The 25,178-nt window shown below is 46.4% G+C and overlaps 1 protein-coding gene across 2 annotated transcripts in view; it reads right to left on the bottom strand.

Annotated features, from left to right (window-relative positions):
* DIPK1C (divergent protein kinase domain 1C) overlaps positions 1-25,178 on the bottom strand; it is a 461,342-nt gene that overhangs the window by 18,824 nt on the left and 417,340 nt on the right. For both annotated transcript variants that reach the window (XM_085606942.1, XM_085606941.1), the window contains exon 3: positions 4,030-4,194. In XM_085606942.1, coding sequence (XP_085463068.1) covers positions 4,030-4,194 — 165 coding nt within the window. The remainder of the gene's footprint in view (positions 1-4,029; positions 4,195-25,178) is intronic.

Raw genomic sequence — 25,178 nt, 5'->3', positions numbered from 1 at the left:
CTTGATTTCAGTGGCATGGAGTGCATGGGACCCACGTCTAGGCATACCCGTCCCACTCGAGGTGACGAATGCAAAAACAACCGTTGATGGACAGAATGCAGAACAATGTAATACATTCTCCCCAGTACAGAGATCTGGGACTAAATCCATCGTTTTTTTGCTCACCATGCCATTCCCGTTTGAACCCAGCCATATGGAAATCAGTCTTGACCCTGTGCCTCATGGGAACAGTCCAGCCCGAACTACCAAGCCAGGTCCTCCCTGGACTGGAAACAAGCACGCTAGGACTGGTTTCGGGGTTTCACCCCTCTTCAGCCAGGATAGCTTGATTCCAGTGGCATGGAGAGCAAGGGACCCATGTCTGGGCATACCTGTCCCACTAGGGGTGACAAATGCAAAAACAACAGTTGATGGACAGGATGCAGGACAATGTCATACATTCACCCCAGTACAGAGATCTGGACCTAAATCCATCGTTTTTTTGCTCACCATGGGGCATATTATCAAGCACGGCGTTAAAATTATCGCCGATTTAGCTGCAGAAAACTGCTGCTAAAGCGGCGATAATGGGCTTGATAATATGCCGCAGAGAATTCCCATAGAAGCCCATGTTGACACCAGAACATGGGCTTCTATGAGAATTCTGAAGGGCATATTATCAAGCCCATTCTGCCGCTAAAGCGGCGATAATTTTAACGCCGTTTCTTGATAATATGCCCCTATGCCATTCCAGTTTGAACCCAACCATATGCAAATCAGTCTTGACCCTGTACCTCAAGGGAACAGTCCAGCCCGAACTGCAAATCCAGGTCCTCCCTGGACTGGAAACAAGCATTCTAGGACCGGTTTTGGGATTTCACCCCTCTTCAGCCAGGATAGCATGATTCCAGTGGCATGGAGAGCAGGGCACCCACGTCTGGGCATACCCGACCCACTCAGGGTGACAAATGAAAAAACAACAGTTGATGGACAGAATGCAGAACAATGTCATACATTCACCCCAGTACAGAGATCTGGGCCTAAATCCATCGTTTTTTTGCTCACCATGCCATTCCAGTTTGAATCCAGCCATATGCAAATCAGTCTTGACCCTGTGCCTCATGGGAACAGTCCAGCCCGAACTGCCAAGCCAGGTTCTCCCTGGACTGGAATCTAGCATCCTAGGACCGGTTTTGGGGTTTCACCCCTCTTCAGCCAGGATAGGTTTATTCCAGTGGCATTGAGAGCACGGGACCACGTCTGGGCATACCTGTTCCACTCGGGGTGACAAATGCAAAAACAACAGTTGATGGACAGAATGCAGAACAATGTCATACATTCACCCCAGTACAGAGATTTGGGCCTAAATCCATCATTTGTTTGCTCACCATGCCAATCCAGTTTGAACCCAGCCATATGCAAATCATTCTTGACCCTGTGCCTTATGGCAACAGTCCAGCCCAAACTGCCAAGCCAGGTCCTCCTTGGACTGGAAACAAGCATCCTAGGACCGGTTTCGGGGTTTCACCCCTCCTAAGCCAGGATAGCTTGATTCCAGTGGCATGGAGAGCACGGGACCCACGTCTGGGCATACCCGTCCCACTCGGGGTGACAAATGCAAAAACAACAGTTGAAGGACAGAATGCAGAACAATGTCATACATTCACCCCAGTACAGAGATCTGGGCCTAAATCCATCGTTTTTTTGCTCACCATGCCATTCCAGTTTGAACCCAGCCATATGCAAATCAGTCTTGACCCTGTGCCTCATGGGAACAGTCCAGCCCGAACTGCCAAGCCAGGTCCTCCCTGGACTGGAAACAAGCATCCTAGGACTGGTTTCGGGATTTCACCCCTCTTCAGCCAGGATAGCTTGATTCCAGTGGCATGGAGAGCAAGGGACCCACGTCTGGGCATACCTGTCCCACTCAGGGTGACAAATGCAAAAACAACAGTTGATGGACAGAATGCAGGACAATGTCATACATTCACCCCAGTACAGAGATTTGGGCCTAAATCATCATTTTTTTGCTCACTATGCCAATCCAGTTTGAACCCGGCCATATGCGAATCAGTCTTGACCCTGTGCCTCATGGGAACTGTCCAGCCCGAACTGCCAAGCCAGGTCCTCCCTGGACTGGAAACAAGCATCTGTTGGGGCAAAAGTCAGGCATTGCTGGAGTCATGTCGCAAGCACGACGCAACTCCAGCAATGCATTTTGAGGCCTATTCTGACTACACTACTTCACTACATACGCCTGCTTCAAGCAGGTGTAAGGTTTTGACGCAGTGGCGTCCTAGAAGTGATTCATTGCATCACTTTTATGAGGCTTTCCTGCAGGGGCACGCCCACCCTGCATACATTATACCTGACGCAGGTATAATGTGATGCAGGGCTTTACAGAGTGACACATTTCCCTAGATGCGTCACATTGTAAATAGGCCGCATTTTTTATGCCGCCACTGCATCACAAAATTGACGCAACTGTGGCATAAAAGTGTCGCAACGGGCTTGTAAATCTGCCCCATAGTGAGTATAAACAGCATTTAAGTAAATTAATAGTGGCAGTAGGGCTAACTTGATGACCCGATGGCCTTCGGAAGATCAGCATTTTCCGCACTGCTAGACTTGAGGAACAGAAAAAGTACAAAATCGATGATAATTTCTTCCTGAACTGGTCTATTTTATTGAGTTCTCATATAACTGCCTGATAAAGGACTCAGTCAAGCATTTTGGTATTGTGAAAAATCCTTATATTTTGACCCTGATCAGTTAACAAGTGATCTCTCTAATTCAATACTTGCCCTCACACCCATCACTGTTAGCCATCCCCTGTCTTATCTCACACCAGAGTGCAACACAACAGTGCAAATGCTGATTAGCATGTTAGTACCACGGATACTTGCATACTACAAGTTAGTGCAGAATTTAATATGGGCACACTGGTCCTGTTTGCAGGCTTTTGTGTATTGTTTACAGTTGGCAGCCATCTTTTAATTACCACCATGAGACATCCACATACTGATCTCTGTTGTAAATTTGAAAGCTATTCTTATTGTCACTAGCCTGAGGAATGAGTATTTACATCAGGGCTGTGCAGTCAAATTTAGATTCTCAAACAGTTTCTGTCAACAATGTATCTTATTTCCATGTTCTCTCGACCTATGATACCAGCAAATATTCGTCGATAATTAGAGGATTGTTAGTTCAGCTTAATCAGAGACATCAGATTGCTGTTGGAGACAGATTTGTTAAGAAACAATGAGGGGTATTGACAATAAAATGTCGGAGCACGCTGTTACTCCAAAATTGGTAACACCGCGCTCAGACGTATTTTTAATGCAGGGATGCGCCATATTTACAAACATACGGCACACCTCTGTATTTCCCTTAGCGCTGGCACTAAAATAGCTGCCTAGCGCCAGTGCAGGCACTCTTGCACCATGTTGCAAGGATGCCTGCGCTGCAGGGGCGATTGTTTATATGCAGGAAGGGGCACATAAACAATTTTTAAAGGCAATTTGCTGTTTCAAGAGCAAAATACAAGGAGAAATTAATAATTTCTCCTTGTATCGCCATCTTAAGACCAACCTGGTCATTGTTTTTGGCACTGCCCCATTCTTGTAAATATGAAGCAGCGTCAAAAAGCAATCGGTGTTGCGGCGAAATGGCCACTGCAACACCCATTGCACACGCCTTTCACGCTAAGTGAAACGTGAAGAGGGCCCTTATTTACAAGGCAGCGTCGCTGCTTTGTAAATAAGGAGAAGGGTATTTCGTCACCAGAGGTAATGCCCCCTTGCAAATACGCCCCTATGTTTTTTTAGCAAGATCCTTTTCATTTGTACTTGAGGTACTGTTTTCACAAGTGGTAGAAAAATGATTATGTAAAACTCCTCGATTTTAAGATCTGTTGCCTAGCAGCAAAAGCAGGCAACCTTGTAATAATGTTTGGAAAGAAGACCGAGGTGGGGGTGAAGTAGTAATATATTTTTGAAATGAGCAGGCTACTCAGTATTTTGCACAGGAATATCAAAAGGTGCAACTTACTTGCAGATTGTTGTTGACCCTTTGAGCGCCACATCTATTAATTCTTCGATCACACTTGGAAAAACAATCAAAGAAGTTGCAGTCTTCATCCGCCGTGCAGTTCTGGTCCAGGATTTCACGCATCTTGGGTTCGAAAAACGCCATATCCATGTCAATGGCCACCACCTGCAACCGAAATAGTAAAATTATTTTTTGGGTGAATTGAGGTCAGAAGCAATGGCAGTGGTGTAATCTTTGTGCAAGTTTCTTATGCATGCACTTTGGTAAAAAAATAAATAAAAAAAACAACGACAACAGATTTGAATGCTAAATAAACTGTGAAATTTGTGAGTGGTACAAAATCAAGATCCTTCTCCCCCACCCTGCTATCCCTATTCTGCTACGACCAGAAGTGGTCTTCTGTTGTCCCCCACTTCCTGTCCCTTCTTCTAGTCACAGGAAGTGGTCTCCCCTGTTTATTATAAATACATGAGCAACTAACTTGGTAATAAACTGAGGGAAATAAATGGCAAATCACAATACTTTTTCGCAGCAGAAAATGTAACAGCCTTCTAAAATGAGTCCTGCAGTGACTCACTCACAGGCTCTAAGCATTGTTTCAGTAAAGGTGTAAAGACAGAGAGGGTGGTCTAGCATTTTAACACAGGGTGATGTAACCTTTCACTTCTATGTTGAAGATTTTATGATAATGCAGGCAGGTTGTTTCCTGAAGTTCCTTTCAACTCTTGCCTTGTTCAATTGACTCTATGAAATAAGATGGTGGACTCCCTCGAGAGATTTTCCTGCTATTGTTCCAGCCACAGGTACACCATTATGGCAATACCTTCCTCTTTGAAGTTTGAAAAAGGCACTGGATGGTATAGCTTAATATGGTGACACTGAGGGCATATTTACAATAAAGTGGCGAAGGGTGTTGTTAAGCTAAGAAGGCTAATGACATGCTTGTCACTTTAGAAACGCAGGACTGCACCATATTTACTAGAATATGGTTCAGCCCTGCGTTTCTCCCTACGCTGGCGCTAACTTTAGCTGCATAGCACCAACGCAGGCATCCTTGCACCACAGTGCAAGGATGTCTGTGTTGAGGTGAAGATTGTTTATGTGCAGGAAGGCCTCCCTTCCAAAATTTCAAAAATGGACTGCTTTTTAACGAAATGGCTGCTGTCTTTGTGGTATGCGGATGTAAGCCGGCAAATATAAATCTATACATTTTCTTACTGTTGTAATAGTTAGGGCCCTAGGTCCTCATGCAGCTTTACAAATGACACGGACACATAGCTATGGTCTCTGGAACTGGCCCAAGGCACTTGCGCACAGCCCCTTTTATTAGCAGGATCACCTGACCGGTGTGCCAGTGATGGATGGGTGTGGGGTGAGTGTGGAAGCAAGCCCTCAAGGAGAGGCTGGTGGACAAACACATTATATTCCAAACACTAGACCTTGACCAGCCAGTCACTACAACAGTGTCTGTTATTTGTTACTTTCACCGCTCAGCTGATGAAATTTCTCATGTGTGTTAGCATGGGCTCGAGTTAAGACAATATCCCCACTACAGGTTGGTGCCACAAAAAGAGCTGCAGAATTGCCATTTTTCAATAAAACATGCGCTAATAGGGTTAAAACTGTGCAGTGAAATAGTAGCCATTGCACACACGTGGCCATGGATGGGCATGTTCAGATAGGCCGTGCAAACGCAGATAAGCAAGTATTGTTACATTTCCTCCTTATGCCTCCTTTCCTGAGGAGCCTGATCATTTTATTCATTCAGTTTGTATACTCAAGGGAATCTGAGCAGAGAAGAGCAATAATGCAAGAAAAAACATAAATGATTGGTAAAACAGGTATCAGTCAATAAAACATAGAAAATATGTGACTGTGAAGTAGCATGAAACAAACCCGTAGTGTTGATATTCTGTGCTTACCTGACAAAATAAAACTACGCGCACATGCCCGAATATTTTCTTAGGAGCCTACCTTGGCATTGACAAAATGTTTGTGTGGCACAATATTGAAGTCTAAAAAAACCTGCAGATTTATCAGGACCATAATATCGACCACTAAAATATTAAAATAAGCATAATCGGCGCTTATTACTTCACTGTTTGGAATTTATATTATTGACACCAGTGTTTAATTTGTAAAAGAAATGGTGCCTGGTCCCTGAGTTTTGGTCAGAAGCCAGTAGCTGGTGCTATTCAAAGTCGGGTGCCAAATGTGTAGTCTTGATTCCACCTCATGCCTCATTAATCCACCACCGGACACTTCCTGCCTCTTTTGCAGATTCTCTTCCTCCTTCTTTCCCCATAATGTGCTTTTCTGTTTCTTGCATGGGCTCAAAGTTTGTTGAGGAAAATTAAGTGCCAGTCCCCAAAAATGAATGGTGGAGATCCCCACCAGCAAACACCAGCTCACATTAAGCACTGAATATCTGCATCTGCAGGCCTATATTTTGACTGTGATGTTGTGGTAGAACATACCGCTGAAATCCGAGCTTGAGGAATACCAAGGGTGTCTAGTCTTGATTCCACCACATGCCTCTTCTGTTTCTGCAAGTAAAGGTATTGCGTCCTGCAAGGAACAGCAGACCACCATTCCTGTTTGCATTACCAAACTTGAAACACATATTTTTTTAAAGCAGCCTGTGTTCCTTGAAGGAACTTGCACTACTTTAAAACAGTCTGTTTTCCCATTTGAACCATTGCCTCTTCCCCGGGGTCATACGGCATGCCCCCAAAAGGATAAGTTGTCCAACAAGGACAGCTTCCCCTTTGCGAATCTGTTGCCACCTCCTTTGAACTACTTTGTGGCAGCTAACCACTGATACATACCACTGTGAACTACAGTTAAGTGCCCACCCCCCTTTTATACCCCTTCTTAATTGCGAATAGGAATCGATCTGTCAAACCATTTTCCAAGTCAGAAATGTTAAAATGGGGTTAGTACATAGTAAAAAGCCATTTTGTGAATTGCAGGGTTTGTGACTGCAAAAATGCTTTTTACGTCTGGTGCACGGTCCCTAAAAATGAGTGCCAGTTCCCACCAGCACAAATCAAGCATTTTGTTTTCACTGCACTCCATGATTGAAACTGAATAAAACTGATTCAGCAAAGCTAAAATGCTACCTCAGTGAGGAACTGCAAATATTTAATCAGATGAGCCGAATTAAAAAGCATAAACCACAAATACTGATGCAAAGAACATTAAAAAACAGGCATTCGAACAGTGAGCTCCCTGCATGTTTTGAGCATCATCAACAATACCATTAAAATAAGGTTTAAGAACACAGTTCACATCTTTTCCATAAGTGTATTCTTTTACATAGTAGATTGTATTACATTTCACAAGCTGACATTCCAAAATAAGAGTATAGTACAAATTTAAAAGCTGTTTTAATGTAAAACAGGCTTGTAGTTTAGTCACAGGTACTATAACGATTCATTAATCCCATGGCATGTTGTATATGAAAGCCCCTGATCAATGCAAGGTTTAGGGCCTTATTTAGAGTTCGGTTGATTGGGACCACTCCCAAAAAGTAGCGTTTGTTCTGTCTGCTGTACTTAGAGTGTCACCAACACTGGTGCACTCATACTATGGCGGGTAGGACACCTGCCACTTTTGGTGGATTTCTTGCATCGATGAAACTAAAAATAAGCACCTTCATTTTTTTTTACATTAGGCTCACAAGTCAATTGTGTACCTTGTCCCCGTCACGCTCTCATGAAGTACTATAGGGGACTATCCTTTTAAAAGAACTGTTTGAAGGATTAATGTTGATATTCAAATCACAGCATTAACCACAAGCAGTGTGATAAGTAACTTGTTGGCAATCTAAACAGAGGTCATACCAAGAGCGTGCGACAGGGCTTTCATTATGCATGCAAAGACAGTAGCAACCTTAAGGAGATTGGAAGACCTTAGAAGAAGCAGGTTGAAAGGCTCCCCCTTTAAAAAACAAAATAAAACCAGTAAAGTTTAAGGGAGCATTGAAACCAGGTTGGCTGTGAGTTGAAAGTGTAAATGGGGCAGTGATCACATGCAATGAGACATACCTAAAACAACATATCAGAAACAAACATACAAAAATACAAAATTGTGGCAAAAAATATTGACAACAAATATATCGACTTTTCATAATTTGAATATAAAGGACAGAATATCAATTACCAAAATTTCATCGCAAAATCGGTAAGTATATTTAATTTTTTATATTAAACAGTAAATTACTATAACAAAATTTTTTGCATAACTTAATTAAAATAAAAAAAAATATATATATATATATATATATATTCACTGAAAAAACCATAGGTTTCACACACGTTATAGTTAGGAATTAGCATTTAAAAAACCTTGCAAATTCACTTAAAAAACCATAGGTTTCACACAAGTTATAGTTAGCTGTACATTTCACTCGTAAAAAACCAATGAAATTCCACGTTATAGTTAGATCAGGTAACTATAACTCGCGCGCCCGCAATCCACTGCTCATGACGTCACATATTACATCACTCATGACATGGTCAGTGGCATCACTCATGAGATCACTGATGACATCATCCTTTTGATAGAGTGGCGGTCGCGCAAGTTATAGTTACCTGATCTAACTATAACGTGGAATTTCATAGGTTTTTTACGGGTGAAATGTACAGCTAACTATAAATGTGTGAAACCTATGGTTTTTTAAGTGAATTTGCAAGGTTTTTTAAATGCTAATTCCTAACTATAACGTGTGTGAAACCTATGGCTTTTTCAGGGAATTTGTACGGTTTTTTAAATGCTAAGTTATGTATTTATTTTTAATTTTGCGCGCACGGTGCGCTTCTCGCACCGTGCGCGCGCTGTGGACACTCGGTGCGCTTCGCGCACCGAGTGCCCACGTTGCGCATTTCGTACCGTGCACGCCTCGCCATTTTTTACAAAATATCAATTGTTTTTTTCTCCCTTGGGGGTCCTTAGATTTATATATTAAATGTGATTGTTAATTCTTTTTTTTTTTTATATTTTTTTTTACCGTACACGTACGGTAAGCTTACCGTACGCGCACTCCGCGATTTTTTTAAAAAATGTTTAAATTTATTTTTCATACTTTTTGGTCCTTCGTGAACCCCCTGACGAACGCTAGGGGGTCTGCAACTCTCTTCGTTGCCCCCTATTCATGTTATCAACCTTTGTTTTTCAGTGCGAGAGACAGAAAATGGCGGCCGATACTTTCTGATTTCGACCGATTCGAATGTTTACAGTCATGTAACCACCAATCAGAATTGAGCTCGCGCACGGCACCGTACGCGTACGGTAAGCTTACCGTAAGCGCACGGAGCGAGCTTACAGATATATATATTGATTTAAATGCTATTTTCTCAGGACCTACTGAACAGATTTACACCAGACCTGCAAAAGGCACATCCCTGACCTGAGGACTACCTCTCTGCCCAATTTCAAGTAATTCTGTTCAGCCGTTCGGGCTGTAGCTCGGACTAAAGGTCCTATGGGAAAATGCATGGGGAAAACGCGTTTTGGGACCCCCTTTTTTCTCAGCCCCCGCTTGTCGAATCCCCCCGAGACTTTCAGGGTAGGAGCGGAGCGTAGCGCCCCATTAGTTTTGAAAAATTCGCGATGATTCGTCAACCGGCGCCAAAGTTATTCCAAATAGAATGTTGCGGATTTCCTATGGAAACACGGTCCTAACTATAACTATCTACTGGCGACCGCCAGTAGATAATATATATATATATATATATATATGTATATATATAGACGTTTCACCAAGTGTATAACATACACGGATGCACTCCTCCCCAAAGAAGAAACATTTACCCGTGACCAAGACGATATGTTCGTCGAAACGCGTTGGGTATTATTTGGCTCAAATGCACATTAATTAAATCTTCATGATTCAATCTTGAAATGCTGTTTCTTCTTTGGGGAGGAGTGCATCCGTGTATGTTATACACTTGGTGAAACGTCTATGAATACAGGATTTCCTCGGACCCTGCTTTTGCACCGCCGCACTTGTGTCCCGGAATCTGAGGATGTGGATATTTTTATATATATATATATATATATATATATATATATATATATATATATATATATATATATATATATATTACCTACTGGCGCTTGCCAGTAGGTAGTTATAGTTAGGACCTAGTTTCCATAGGAAACTCGTTTTTATTTTCCCAATAACTTTGGCGCCGGTTGACGAATCTTCGCAAAATTTTCAAAACTTATGGCCCGTTACAGTCAGCTCCTATCTTGAAAGTTTCAGGGTGATTCGGCAAGTGGGGGCCGAGACAAAAAGGGGGGTCCCAAATCGCGTTTTCTCCATGTTATTTCCAATATGAAACTTTAGACACGACTACAGCCCGAACTACTGAACGGAATTGCACCAAATTTGGCAAAAAGATAGCCCTTGGTTCAGATAGAGACCTTGTTTTTAAATGGTGTAAATCCGATCAGTAGTTCCTGAGAAATTAAAAAAATAGAGGTCAAAAAATCAATTTCCCATAGGAAACTTTAGACATGGTTACAGCTGAAACTGCTGAACGGAATTACACCAAATTTGGCAAAAAGTTAGCCCTTGGTTCAGAAAGAGACCCTTTTTTTTAATGGTGTAAATCCGTTCAGTAGCTGCAGAGAAAATAAAAAAATAAAAGTTTCGATATCTATGACCGTGGTGGATCCGCGCACCCCCCCTGATCACGAGCTGCATTCTAATTGGCTGTCAACACTTCAAACCAGGAAGTGTTGGCAGCCATCTTGTGCCTCGGTAGAACCAAGGCACAAGAAAAGAGAAAAAGAAATGCGCAAAACAAGAAAAGGGGACAGGGTAGAAACACCCTTACCACCTAGGCCTGCTCAGGGGGTCCCACAAGGACCCAAAGGGCCCTAAAAAGCTTCTTTAAAAAAAAAAAATCACCTGTATTTGCGCTGGGTGCGCGAATCTGGCCGAAATTTTTTTTAAAAAACGAAGCACGTGCTCCTGGGCTTCATTTAATTGAAGCCCCCGGGTGGGCCAGGTCCCGGGGCCAGTAAAAAAATGTGTGGGGGGGCCCCAATTCCCCCCCACACTGTCCCGGGGACCGCCACCCCCTGGGGCTTTGCAACAATATTTGAAGGGGGCACACGCCCCCCCGCAGCCCCGGGGACGCTCCTCCCCTGGACTTGTTTTTAAATCTGTGGGGGGGCCTTGGAGGCCCCCCAAGCCCTGGGGACCGCCACCCCGGGGCTTTTTATTCAATAATTAGCGGGGGGCACACATCCTCCCTGCTGCCCTGGCGACCGCCCCCCGGGGCTTTTTTAAAATAAAAACACCTGTGTGGGGGGGGCTCGCCCCCCCACATGCCCTGGGGCACTAATATTTAAATGTGGGGGTCCGTCACGGAGTCCCGGGGACCACCACCCCCGGGGCTTTGTCAATGTTGGGAGGGGGCCACCCCCCAGGGTCAGCTCCTGCAGTGTCCCGGGGTGCCCACCCCCGGGACACTGAAGTTTGCTATGGCAGGGTGGGAGCCTCACGGCTCCCGCCCTGTCATAGCAAACTCTGGTTTGGTTTTTAGAGGAGAGAGAACCTGCTCTCTCTTCCAAAAACCAAGCCACATTGCTTTTCCACATGGGGAGCTGCATCTAAGCAGCTCCCCGTGTGGAAAAGCAATGCCGGCACCTGCAGGAGGCGGGGAGCTGGTGGGACCGTGGGGGAATTGGGGACCCCCCACGGTCCCCAACAAAGTGGCCAGGCCCCGGGGGATGGGGTCCCTGGGGCCAGAAGTGGCCAGGGAGGGGGGCCACGTGGCCCCCTCTCCCATAATAATTTTTTTTTTTTTATTTGTTTTTTTTAAACGCAAAGGCCCCTTTCCATATTTAAAAAAAAAAATAGGGGTCAGGCCCTGGGGGATGGGGTCCCCAGGGCCCATAAAATAGAAAAGGACCCTCAGGATTGAAAAGGAATTAATTCCCCAACTTAAAACGTGCCACAGGGCGTGTTTGCACACACGTCACCTCAGGCCCCGCCCCCTCCCTTCACCACTGTGCAAACGCGCCCCCCTGGCACGTTGTAAGTTGGGGAATTAATTCCCCTTGAATACTGAGGGTCCCTGGGGGCCAACTAGCCCACCCAGGTACCTCCAGTATGCACCAGGGAGGTACGTTGCAGAGAGGTGTTCAGAGGCCAAGCCCCTTTTTACACCTCTCTGCAATGCAGCTCTCTGGTGCTTTCTGGAGGAACCACGTGGGCTAGTTGGACCCCAGGGACCCTCAGGATTCAAGGGGACTTAATCTCCCAACTTAACATGCGCCACAGGGCGCATTTGCACAGTGGTAAAGGGAGGGGTGGGGCCTGATGTGACATGTGTGCAAACGCGCCCGTAGCTCGTTTTAAGAGGTAGTTTAAATCCCCCTGCCCTATTATGTACTAGGGGCTTACAGAGGAGGTCATGCTATTCACAGGTGTACCTCAATGCATAGTGGTCCCTAGTGTATGTAGGTGTTTTCACTGTATTCTAAGTGTCTTTTAGCATACCACTGGTTCTAGGCCTGGTTACTCAGAGTCAGTTACTACCAGTACCCATCTGAAAAAGTCATGGGCACAGGATGATTTTGGAACAAGGCCTCTTTCTGCTCCTCTGTTGGTTCTTTCTGCACATGTCTTGCTTCTTCCTGCACTTTTCTTCGTCTTTGTGGACTTCTGTTGCTTCTTTCTGCATTTCTTTTGCTTCTTTCTGCGCATTTTTTCTTCTTTCTTCACATGTCCTACCTCTGTAGGCATAGTTAGAAACTAGCATTTGAAAAACCTTTGAAATTCACTGAAAAAACCATAGGTTTCAGGTACGTTATAGATATAAATTAGCATTTAAAAAACCTTTGAAATTCACTGAAAAAAACCATAGGTTTTAGGGAAAGTTATAGTTAGTTGGACATTTTACTCGTGCAAAACCCATGAAATTCCCCCGTTATAGTTAGTTATGCTAACTATAACTCCCGCCCCTGCATTGCACTGCTGATGACGTCACATATTACATCACTCATGACATGGTCAGTGACATCACTGATGACATCACTGATGACATCTCAAATGACATCACTGATGACATCACTGATGACATCATCCATGTGATAATTTCATGCATCTTCTCACACCCTAACATAACTTTAGATATACCCACTCTAAATTACAGACTGCCATTCTCAAAACCATAGATACTCCAACACCAATAACTACATACCCACTCACTGATTCTTAGGTCTACACACACATCCACTCACTCACCCGTACAGTCACTCATACTTATGGTCACTCAGTACAGGACTATCATATGCACTCATACACCTATATAGACACTCACACACCACCATTCATCCATAGAGGTACTCACACACCTAGTCAGTCATGCAAATAATTAATCACACTCCCATTTACTCACCTATGCAGTTACGCACACCAGCTCAATTACTCATACAAATACTAGCACATTCTTACGTTCTTATACAATCAATGATACAAGCCCACACTCATCCATATAGCCACTCTCACAATCACACACTCTCACTTATAGCCATTTATGTACTCCAAAACACATATACTGCTTTTCACATATGTAGTTACTCACACATTTACCACTGAGATATACATTCACTCACTAACACACCCATACACACACTCACGCACCCATACAGTCCATCACCGATGCACTCTTGAAACCATGCACCCAGTGAATCACCCACTGACACATCTATGCACAGAGTCACACACACCCCAACCACACAAACGCTCAGGCACCCATACAGATACTCAGACAACCAAGCAATAACCCATATAGACACCCATGTAGCTATTCGCAAACCCATGCAGCCGCTTACACACCAACAGACAGATGGATACAGACATTCACACAGTTTAGTCACTAACCCATGAATTCAGTAAGATACGTTTAATCACTCACTTATAGAGTCAGTCACGCACCTACTAAATCATCCATTCAGACACTTTATCACCCATTCTTCAATACGCCTTTCCCTATATATGAAACATATTTAAACTTTACAGAAACACACAGTCACTGGATTATGTCATCAGTGATGTCATGAGTGATGTCATTTGAGATGTCATCAGAGATGTCACTGACCATGTCATGAATGATTTAATATGTGACGTCATCAGCAGTGCATTGCGGGGGCGCGAGTTATAGTTAGCTCACGGGTTTTGTACGAGTGAAATGTCCAACTAACTATAACTTTCCCTAAAACCATGGCTTTTTCAGTGAATATATATATATATATATATATATGTATATATATATATATACATATCACGCTCGGTTCCCTCTTTTTTGTCAAAAAGGATGTCGCACTCTCGGGGCGTGTGAATGCAATTTATTATATCAAATGACCAGCAGCACAACAGACACGTTTCGGCGAAATGACTTTTTCGATGTTACCAAAGCATCGGAAACGCCATGTCCGATTACCAATACTAGTGACAATACCACTATGACGAAGAAGGGACTGTGGAATAAACTTTGGAAATTATTGAAGCTCGAGCAAAACAAATGGTGGGAGGCCACAACACTCCGCAAATATGTGGAAGCAGGACGAATCCCAAGAGGCTTGAGGATTTTCATAACGCCTACCTTTAATGATCCGGACCCGGACTTAGTAGATGAATGGGCTACTAATAGTCACCAATGTTCTATGGTGATGTTGAAGTTGTTAATCAAATATGCTGAAAAAGAATGCGCTAGAATCACAATTGAAATTGATGAAACGACAACAAAACTCAAATCAGTTTGTGAAAAGGAGGAGTTTCAGAATGATATGAGCAAAATGGAGCAAAAGCTCGACAAAATTGAGAATGAAATCAAAGAGAAAAGAAATATTTACGTGATCAGGTGGACTATGAAAGAGGGCAAGTACTAACCTTCGCCAAAAGGTACGACCATCTTCGAAGTATTTCCAATATCACCGAAACAACACCAGACGTAACCCCACCTGTTGGTCCATCTGTTAACAATGATATAGAAATTGCTACAACCAGCACGGCTAGCGCTAATAATGACTTACAAACTGCTACAACGATCACTGCAAGCACAACAGAAATGAGTAAAAGCCCTGTTAAGCTGGGACCAAAAGAATTAATTTTAAAGGAGTTCTCCATGATGGCCCAAGGGAGAATGGCAACACAGAACAAAGCAAATGCCAGCGGGTCAAGAGGTCGTGGAAGAGGAGGCAGAGGAGACGCAAGATCAAGCGTCTCATTCAGAGAAGAGATCTCAAGTCCAGTGGGAACCAGAACAAGGGGACAAAAGAAGCAACAAAAATAAAAAGTAGAATTGATTTGTTTCAGTTTACTCGAAAATTGAAGTTGAAAAAAGTGGTTTGCCACCAAAGTAAAAGAACCTATTGCTAATAATACTGAAATGTTAAGCAATATACAGATTGATGATGTCAATATGCTCCATATGTTACATGATTTAGCTGGGGATCCAGATACCAACCAAGATCCCAATCTCAATCTGATAAATGACAACATTAGATTAGATCTGAATCATGACAGTGGCTTAAGACCTAAATCAATGTTTTTACCCCAAATACTAAATGAATCAATCGATTTATTTGAAAAAGGTGTAACTAAAGAGTTTGTAAAATTATCTAAAATGAGATCATACACAAAGAGTAACCTTACGGAACGACAAAAAAAAGCATTACTATCATTAAAAAATGACACGAGTATAATCATAAAAAAATCTGACAAAGGGGGTAACGTGGTGGTCCTGTCCAAAGAGGCATACCTAAAGGAAGGACTAAATCAATTGCAAGATACAACTAGATATGAAAAAAGCAGTAAAATCAAATCAGATGCAGCTAACAAAATTCACCAAGACAATTTAATTGAATGGACTGATAGAGGTCTATTGGAACAAGAGGAGTTGAATTTTCTTAAATGCAAGCACCCTAAAATACCTGCTCTCTATCTGTTGCCTAAACTGCACAAAAACCAAACAAATCCCCCTGGAAGACCCATCGTATCCTCCAGAGGAAGTTGTTTGGAGAATACCTCTAGGTATGTTGATCATTATTTGCAACCCTTGGTGCAATCCCTTCCATCTTACCTTAAAGACTCAGGACACTTCTTACAAAAACTGGAAACTATTAATTGGCAACCAGGCTGGTTACTCATGAGCCTGGACGTTAATAGTTTGTACACCAGCATCCCCCATGATCAAGGCATCCAAGCATGCAGACATTTTTTGAGACATAGATCGTTGTCATTACTTTTCCATACCGAGATGCTATTGGATATGATCCTGACATGCTTAACACAAAATTTCTTTCTCTTTAACGGTCAAATTTATCGCCAAACACTCGGGACTGCTATGGGTACTTGCTTCGCCCCCAGCTTTGCAGGTCTCTACCTTGGCTGGTGGGAGGAGCAAGTAGTCAGCAACCTGGATCAATTCAACACCAATGTCAAAAGTTGGATGAGATACATAGATGATATTTTCTGCATCTGGGAAGGCAGCATTGAAGAAGCTAACTTGTTTGTTGAATTACTCAACGTAAACACCTTCAATCTGACCTTCACGAGCCATATCGATGCAGCAAGTATAGATTTTTTGGACCTGAAAGTCAAGATTGATGACAACAAACTCTCCACTGTACTCTTTAGAAAGACCACTGCAGGAAACAGCATGCTACACGCTGATAGCTGTCATCCAAGAAGTTTAATTAACAGCATTTCTCTTGGAGAGCTTCTTAGAGCTAAAAGAAATTGCAGTACAATCATTGAGTATGAGAATGAGAAATCAATAATGTGCGAGCGCTTTAAAACAAGAGGTTATAGTAAAACCTGCATCAATGAAGCATGCATAGAAGTCGATAAGAGACAAAGAAATGAGCTTTTCAATAATTGCTCCAAAACCACAAAGGATGAGAAATCATCCAATGTAAGATTCATCACGACTTTCCATACCAGATCTTTTGAAGTTAAAACTGCACTCAACAAGTATTGGGAAGTTTTGAAGCTTGACAAGGACCTGGCCAAATGTATCGAAGACTATCCCCAGATCACATATCGAAAATCCAAGTCCCTAAAAGATACTGTTTGTAGAACTTTATTGACCACTGACAGTAAAACAAGTACAATACAAGGGTTTTACACCTGTGGGAAATGTAAAGCCTGCAAATACAGTATGAACTGCAAAGAGGTACTACTGTCACATGAAATGAAACCCTTTAAAATTTTAAAGCACTACACGTGTAACACCGAATATGCTGTCTATGCACTCAGATGTCCCTGTGATAAATATTACATAGGAAGTACCATCCATAAAGCCAAAAAACGTATCCTGGAACATCTGAGGGCAATCAAGAACAATGACAAGCAATACCCCATTGCCAGACACTTCACAGCTTGCCATAATCAAAACAGTTCTAAACTGTCTTTCTGTGTTCTAGATAGTATCCCCGTGAGAGAAAGAGGGGGTGATAGAACTCAAGAACTGAAACGACTAGAGTCTCGAATGATTATTAAATACCACACAATGCAACCTTCAGGACATAATGGGGATGAAGGGTTATCTGTTCATTTAGGGTAATCATTGTACTATGCAATTCTGAATAACTTCAAGCCTAATTGTAATAAGAAAAATGATCCCAAGTTTTTTAAGTGTTTTTAGTGCTCATTTCTTTTAAACAACACAGTAGCTATGTAAACAACAAAATACTTTCCTCTATTTAATTGCACCTTATTTTATTATGTTTCACAGGTCTCTAATGTGGTTTGAAAGAGAGTGGGACACGACTGAATTGATTCGTTATCAAGTGCAGATTTTGCAGGATACCGTTTAAGAAGACATGATTAATCTTTATTAGCAGAAATATATGGTTGTTCTAGTTTCCTATTTTTTCAATATTTTCTTAGACACAAGACACTCGTGATTGGTATGTCCACTAGGGCTTGACTTATCAGCAATTCGCTTATTCATTTTGTTCAATATATTCAATAGAAAAGTCCTTTAAAAGATGATTTAAAAGATGATTTGGTTGCCCACTGGGGCATGAGAAATTTCTGAACCTAACTACGGTTCTAGATGGCTTGGTTTGACTGTTCGAAGCGAGAGCTGTATTTTAATTCTTTTTAATACCAACATGTGTAAATGTGCTCTTTATTTGCGAGTTTTGTTTATACTTAATTCTAATAACCAATATGTTTGCCCACTTGGGCTTGAGTATATTTTGATTTAATCATGTTCTTGCAGAAAAATGTGAGAGTTGCACTTTAGTCCCCATGGTGGCTATATGTGAAAATTTGTCGTTCATTTGCGAGCATTGCTCATGTTTATATATTTTTTTTTTTTTTTTTTTTTTTTTTTTTAAACCGTTTATTGCAGTTTGTAAAAGTTACAGGTATGGGCCTACAACCACTCGGCCGGCCGCTAGAGTGATAAAAACATATTGCATACATACAGTAAGAGTCTCTTGGCAGTGCAGAGTAGCGAAACAGGAGAAATCAATGTTGCAGGCCGCATAGCTCCATGCCCACATTACGGTTCCCTTTTCTCAAAACAAAACAACACAAAAAAACCACACCCGCAAGGCAACCCGCGATCCAAGTGACGGCACGTGCTCCATAAGTGGGGGATCCAAACCAGCAGCAGAACTCTGAAGAGGGGAATGGGAGTAGATCAAAGGCTGGGGGACCGCGTGCCCACGGCCGAGGGAGGGGGGCCATTTAGGGAGACGGAGCAGGCGAGGCAGCCGGTAGCAGTGGCGGCTCACAAATACCCCCGCGGTAAGCGTTCCAGGGGCCACAGATTTTCACCCACGCCCCAGGCTTACCCCTCGCCACATACACCACCTTTTCACGAAACATACACCAATCCATATGTTCTTTCCAGGCCAAGACCGCAGGGGGCCTCTGGGATCCCCACAATTGAGCAATATCACGCTTAGCTATCATGTATCCCAGAGTCACCCACCGCGTCTGCGGGACCGAATAGTCATTTGGTTCCCACACATTCAGCAAGCATCTCCTCGCCTCAGGCAACAGCGCGACACGCGTAACCACACGCAGGACCTCATGCACACCACGCCAGAATCGCTCCACCCTTGGGCACTCCCACAGTATATGCATAAAAGTTGCCAACGCACCACAGCCACGCTTACACATTCCGTCACCAGCAAAGCCCATACGTAGAAGCCTTGGCCCCGTCACGTAAACCCGGTGAAGGATCTTAAGCTGGACGAAACGAAGGCGAGCCGGGATGGCCACCTCTTTTGGGGAGGCCACCGCGGAAATCCAATCCTCGTCGTCCAGCTCCAGACCGTCGGCGACCCAGGCCTCGCGGAGACTAGTCAGCAGGCACGATCTGTCGTTGATCAGTTTTTTATATATGAGGGAGATCGTGCTGTCTGGGACATGGCCATCCAGCACTCTGTCCTCCAGGGGGGAAGACTCCGGGATGGACGCGACATCCGGAAAGACGGAGCCCAGCGCATGGCGGACTTGTAGGTACCGAAAGTACTCCCCGCCCTGCAGCTGAAACTCCGTCTGCAGCGCCGCAAAAGTCTTGAATCCCCCCCTCGTCCAGAGATCTCCCACCGTGCTGATTCCGATCGTGTCCCACTTCTCGAAGCCCTTCGACGTCCACAGGGAGCCCAACCTCTCAGACGCGTACAGCGGTGACGCTCGGGTCAAACGGTCCTTCCACCCCATGGCTGCATTAGCTGCGTGCCAGACACGCACCATGACGAGCGTCGGTCCCGTCAGACGGGAGTCGGGCGCGGCAGAGTAGAGCGCTCGATTGTAGTCGCCACCGGGCAGGAGCATCTTGTCCATCTCAAACGCCGGGTTCAAGGCGGGCCCGTAAAGGCCATGATTAATTGCAGCCAATTGGGAGGCCCAGTAATACCGTTTAATGTCCGGGAGGGCGACCCCCCCATCATACCACGGGAGCGTCAGTTTAGCTAGAGCAATGCGTGGCCTCCCGTCCCAGAACAGGCGCCGCTGGAGGCCCTCCACCTCACGGAAATAGCGTGCCGGAACCAAGTCCATAGTATTCTGGAGGGCGTAGAGGAAGCGCGGCAAGGACATCATTTTAAACAAGGCCGCTCGGCCGAGCGGCGAAAGCGGCAGACGCCACCAGCGCACCACGTCCTCCTTCAAGCGCTGGAGGGTGGGCCGCAAATTCCGCTCATATCGGGCCTCCGGGTCAAGAGTGATATATATACCCAGGTACCGAAACCCCTGGGAGGCAATCTGGATCGGACAGTCCCGTGGCAGGACCGGAGCCTCCCCGGAAAGCACGTATACACAGGATTTCGCCCAGTTGATGACAAGTCCTGAGTTGCGACCGAATGAGCGCAGCACATCAACCAGGACGATCAGTGATTTACGTGGGGAGGCGAGATACAGGAGGATATCATCAGCATAGAGGGACACACGGTCCTCATGCTCGGGGGTCCAGCGGAGACCACGGATGGAAGGGTGCCACCGCAGCCACTCCGCCAGGGGCTCCAGGGCCAGTGCAAACAGGAGAGGTGACAAGGGGCAACCCTGTCGCGTGCCCCGCCCCAGCGCGAATGGGACCGAGACTCGCCCATTCACCACCACCTGCGCCAATGGGCTCGAGTACAACAATTTGACCCAGCTGATAAAGCCCGGTCCAAATCCAAATTTCGCCAGCATCGCCCAGATGTATGGCCACTCCAGCGTGTCAAACGCCATGGTGGCGTCCAAGGACGCCAAGATGGCCGGCTCCCGCACAAACGGGACACGCGCGAGCACCCCGTGCAAGCGCCGCAGATTAAGCGCCGTGTTGCGGTGTGGTATAAAGCCAGATTGGTCTTGGTGGACCAAATCGCCCACCACGCCAACCAACCGGTTGGCCAACACCTTGGCGAGGATTTTGGGCTCCGCGTTCAAGAGCGAGATCGGCCTATAGGATGTGACCCGTTCACGGGGCCTCCCCTCCTTGTGGATCACCACAATGGTGGCCAGACGCTGGTCCGGCGGGAGGGAACCCCGCGAGTGGGCCGCCAGGAACATCGCGCGCAGGTGGGGCGCCAACACATCCGGGCATAGCTTGTATAGCTCAATGGGAATACCATTGGGGCCCATGGCCTTGCCGGATGCAACCGAGCGAATAGCCAAGGCAATTTCGTCCGAGGTGGGAGGAGCGTCCAGCGAATCCCTGTCCTCCACCGTAAGGGAGGGCAGTGCGATGTCCCGAAGCAGGGCATGGGAATCTTCCTCCGAGCAGGGGGAAACCGGGGAGTAGACTTCGCGGAAATAATCCGCGAAGCAGGAGACAATGGCTTCCGGCTCGGTGACACACGCACCATCCACACTCTCAATCAAAGGAACCACGCGGCTCGCTCTCTCCCTCTTATCCAACCACGCAATCAATTTGCCAGCCTTATCACCCACATCATACAATCGCCCCTGCTGCTCTCTACTGAGGCCCCTGGCCGCCTCCGTGACGAGGGCCCGATAGGCCGCCTGCTTTAGGTGTAGAACATGCAGCTTGGCGTCTGTTACCCCGCTCCCCAGGTCACCCTCCAGTTCTACAATCTCGGCCTCTACCCGGGTCACCTCCTCCCGCTCGCGCCGCCGGGCATGGGAGATAAAGGAGAGGGCCTCCCCTCTAAGAACTACCTTGAAAGCCTCCCACAGGGAGATGGCCGAAGGGACCGACCCCACATTCTCGTCGAAATATCGCTGTAAGGATTTGATCAAATCGGCACGAATGATGGGGTCGCGCAAATACCATGCATTGATTGGAGCCACCCTGCCATCCCCCCTCGGGAAGACATCAAAATGTAACAGCAATGGGGAGTGGTCTGAGATACCCCGCGCCAGATGGCGCACCTCCCCCACCCTCCCTGCATGGGCCGCCGGGACAAGGATGTAATCAAGCCGCGAGAGGCTACCATGGGCACCCGAGTGGAAGGTGTACTGCCGCTGTGCGGGATGCTTTAATCGCCAGCAATCCACCAGGCCCAGCGTGTCTAAAAGGCCGGGCAACCACGCCTGTGCCCGGGGGAGGTCCCTAGGGGGATGGCGATCCATAGACCCAGAAGCTACCGCATTAAAGTCCCCTCCAACCACCAGCAGGCCACTCGGAAGGTCCAGAAGGAGGTGCCCCAGGTCCGCAAATGTGGTGGCTTGTAACCCAGGCGGGACGTACACTGATATAAAAATAAACACTCTACCCTCCATTCTCCCCACCAGAACAGTGTAGCGTCCCCTCCCATCATGGCGCACCTCATCAATCTCCAACGGGAGCGAGTTCTTGATCATAATACCCACCCCCCGCGAGCCCGAAGTGAAGCCAGAATGGGCGGCCAAACGATATCCCCGCCGATTCATTGCATGAAAGGAGTTACCTATAAGGTGCGTCTCCTGCAGGAAGACAACATCTGGTGAAATACGTTTTAAGTACTGCAGGACCACACCACGCTTAATCCTATCCCCCAGGCCGTTAACATTCCATGACAACACAGTCAAATCCCTACCCCCCATCATACGTCGAAACGATCGGTCGTCCCCCACCGAGCATCTTAAAAACAACAACACAGTAGCGGGTTTGCCTTGCGGTGCCAACAAACAACACACCCCCCCACCCCCCCATCCCAACAGAACTCCCCCCTCCCTGCACCCCTGCATGAGCCCTGACAGCCCCCCCAAAGTGCAGTGTGCCTGTCGCCCCATAGCTAAAAAACTAACTAGTCCCCCAGAGGAGGAGGGAAGCCCCCAACAGACCCCGCACGACCTCCATAGGAGGGGAACATATGCAATCAATAAATAGTGAAGGAACATCGTCCAGGGCAAGGCCTATTCAGTCACCCCTCAATTCTGATCCGGCGGGCCCTCCTCGCCAGCCGCGCCCCCCCCGCCCCCCCGGCCCCGATCTCCAGGCAGAGTGTCCAACCAGTCCCCAGCCGCCTCGGGCCGGTCGAAGAAGTGCGTGCCACCATCCACCTCCACCCTCAGCTTAGCTGGAAAAAGCATGGAGTACTTGAGGTTCATGTCCCGTAGGCGACGTTTAACACCAAGAAAACTCTGTCTCTGCTTCTGAACCGCCGGAGTAAAGTCTGGGTAGAAATGCACATCCATGTTGTCAAGCTTGACCGGTCCCTGCTGCCTGGAGGTCTGGAGGATAGCATCTCTGTCCCGAAAATTAAAAATCCGGGCAATGAGAGGCCGCGGCAGGGCACCGGTCTTAGGTCTGCCCCCAGGGACCCGGTGAGCACGCTCCACCGCAAAAAGCTTACTCAGCCCCCCGGGCCGGAGATGGGTCAAGATCAATTCTTCCACAAAAAGATCCGCCGCCTCCGCCTCTCGTCCCTCCGGCACCCCCACAATACGGACATTATTCCTCCGGGCCCGACCCTCGGAATACTCCAGTCGCCGGTCCATCAGGGCGCTCGCCTGGCCAAGCCGGCGCACCTCCTTCTGGAGGGCCACCACGTCCGTCGTGAGGCTCGTTGTGGTGTGGGCCAGGGAATCGACCCGGTCGTTCGTTTTGGACAAGTCTGCCCTCACAAGGCTCACATCCACCAGGACCGAGTCTATTTTTTGCGCTAGGGTGTCGAAACGCTGGTCCACCGAGGCCTTCATCTCTGCAATGGCGCCCATGACGTCCCGGAGGGTCAGATCCACAGGATGAGCAGATGCCTCCGTCGGGCCCACCGGGGATGCGCGCAATGTCTCCGGAGAACCCTTCTGGAGCGTGTAGCGGTCCATACTGTTAGCTTGGTGCGCCGTGCCACGGCGGGTTGTCTTCACCTTCGCCCGGTCGCCATCTTGTTTGGTGGACATGCTTGCTCTCCCACCGTCGTGCCAATCTCCTCAAACGGGCCGCTATACCAATTCACGGGCTCCGGGGGGGGGGCGGGGGCGACCACCGAACCTCAGGTCAACCCACCGCCGGCGGATCAGCCGGGCTCCTAGACAAGACCACACCGCCGCACCCCGCTCCGCTACCCAACCTCGCTTGAGTGCAAGGAGGGCGCAAAAGCGAAAGTGAAAGTGCGGGGTACGCGAGTCGCCCAGCCCTGCCCGCCGCTGTTGTTCACTTTGTCCCCGGATCGCCCCACTACTCCAATCCGGGGGGCCGGCGAGGAGAAGGCCGCAACCTTCGATCGGTGCTCCCACCGGTGTCCGGGGTCCGATTCGAGCCCGAAAAACGGGTGGCGCCTCAGCTCGGGTTCCCCAACACAGTCCCCTCAACAAGGACAGGATATCGCCAGGATTAATTCAGGAGGTCGCGGAGGTCCTCGGGAGCCTCGCACCTACGCGGCCATCTTGGTTGCGCGCTAGGCTCCTCCTCTCATGTTTATATTTTTGTTGAAAATATAGTCTGTTTTCCCAGCTCTAAAACCCATGCATATGGAGATTCTGTCTTCACTGTTTATCACTGTGGTGTCACATGATTAATTTAAATGAAGTTGTTTCACTGACGCTCTTACTCGTGAACAAGGAGGTGTTCTCCGAAACGCGTAGAGTGACAAAAACCATCTAAATAAATACACGCTGAGATAATCTGGTGGCCATGGCATCGTTTCTTGTAAAAACGGCGTAACGATTTGGTTGGATATATATATGTATATATATATATACATATCACGCTCGGTTCTCTCTTTTTTGTCAAAAAGGATGTCGCACTCTCGGGGCGTGTGAATGCAATTTATTATATCAAATGACCAGCAGCACAACAGACACGTTTCGGCGAAATGCCTTTTTCGATGTTACCAAAGCATCGGAAACGCCATGTTTTTCAACATCTCCCATGTCCACAAAATAGAGAAAGGACTGAAATGGTCGCAGTAACATCAGCGCCATTTTGTAATGGGTGCACATTCATATTCACTGCACCTTATCAATTATTCGAAAATAACAATTTATATATATTTCAGTTGAATGTGTCAATTTTCGAACACATCTTACATTAATAACGCCGTGAATCGGCCTCTATTGAGGGACTTGTAATGCAAGACTGCGTTGGTTCGTACCTCCATGCAACCCACTAAGGGAAATGAATTACATGCACGTATTTTTACAGCACCCACTGTGGAAACAACGAACTACCTTACTCAGAAGGCAACTTACCCACGGAACTATAAGGCGGGACACTGAAGGTCAGTTCAATTAG

Source organism: Triturus cristatus, chromosome 5_2, assembly GCF_964204655.1.
Source record: "Triturus cristatus chromosome 5_2, aTriCri1.1, whole genome shotgun sequence".
In the NCBI taxonomy this organism is placed as follows: Eukaryota; Metazoa; Chordata; class Amphibia; order Caudata; family Salamandridae; genus Triturus; species Triturus cristatus.
The sequence above is the reverse complement of the archived record's forward strand: the minus strand, read 5'-3'. Positions and strand labels throughout refer to the sequence as shown.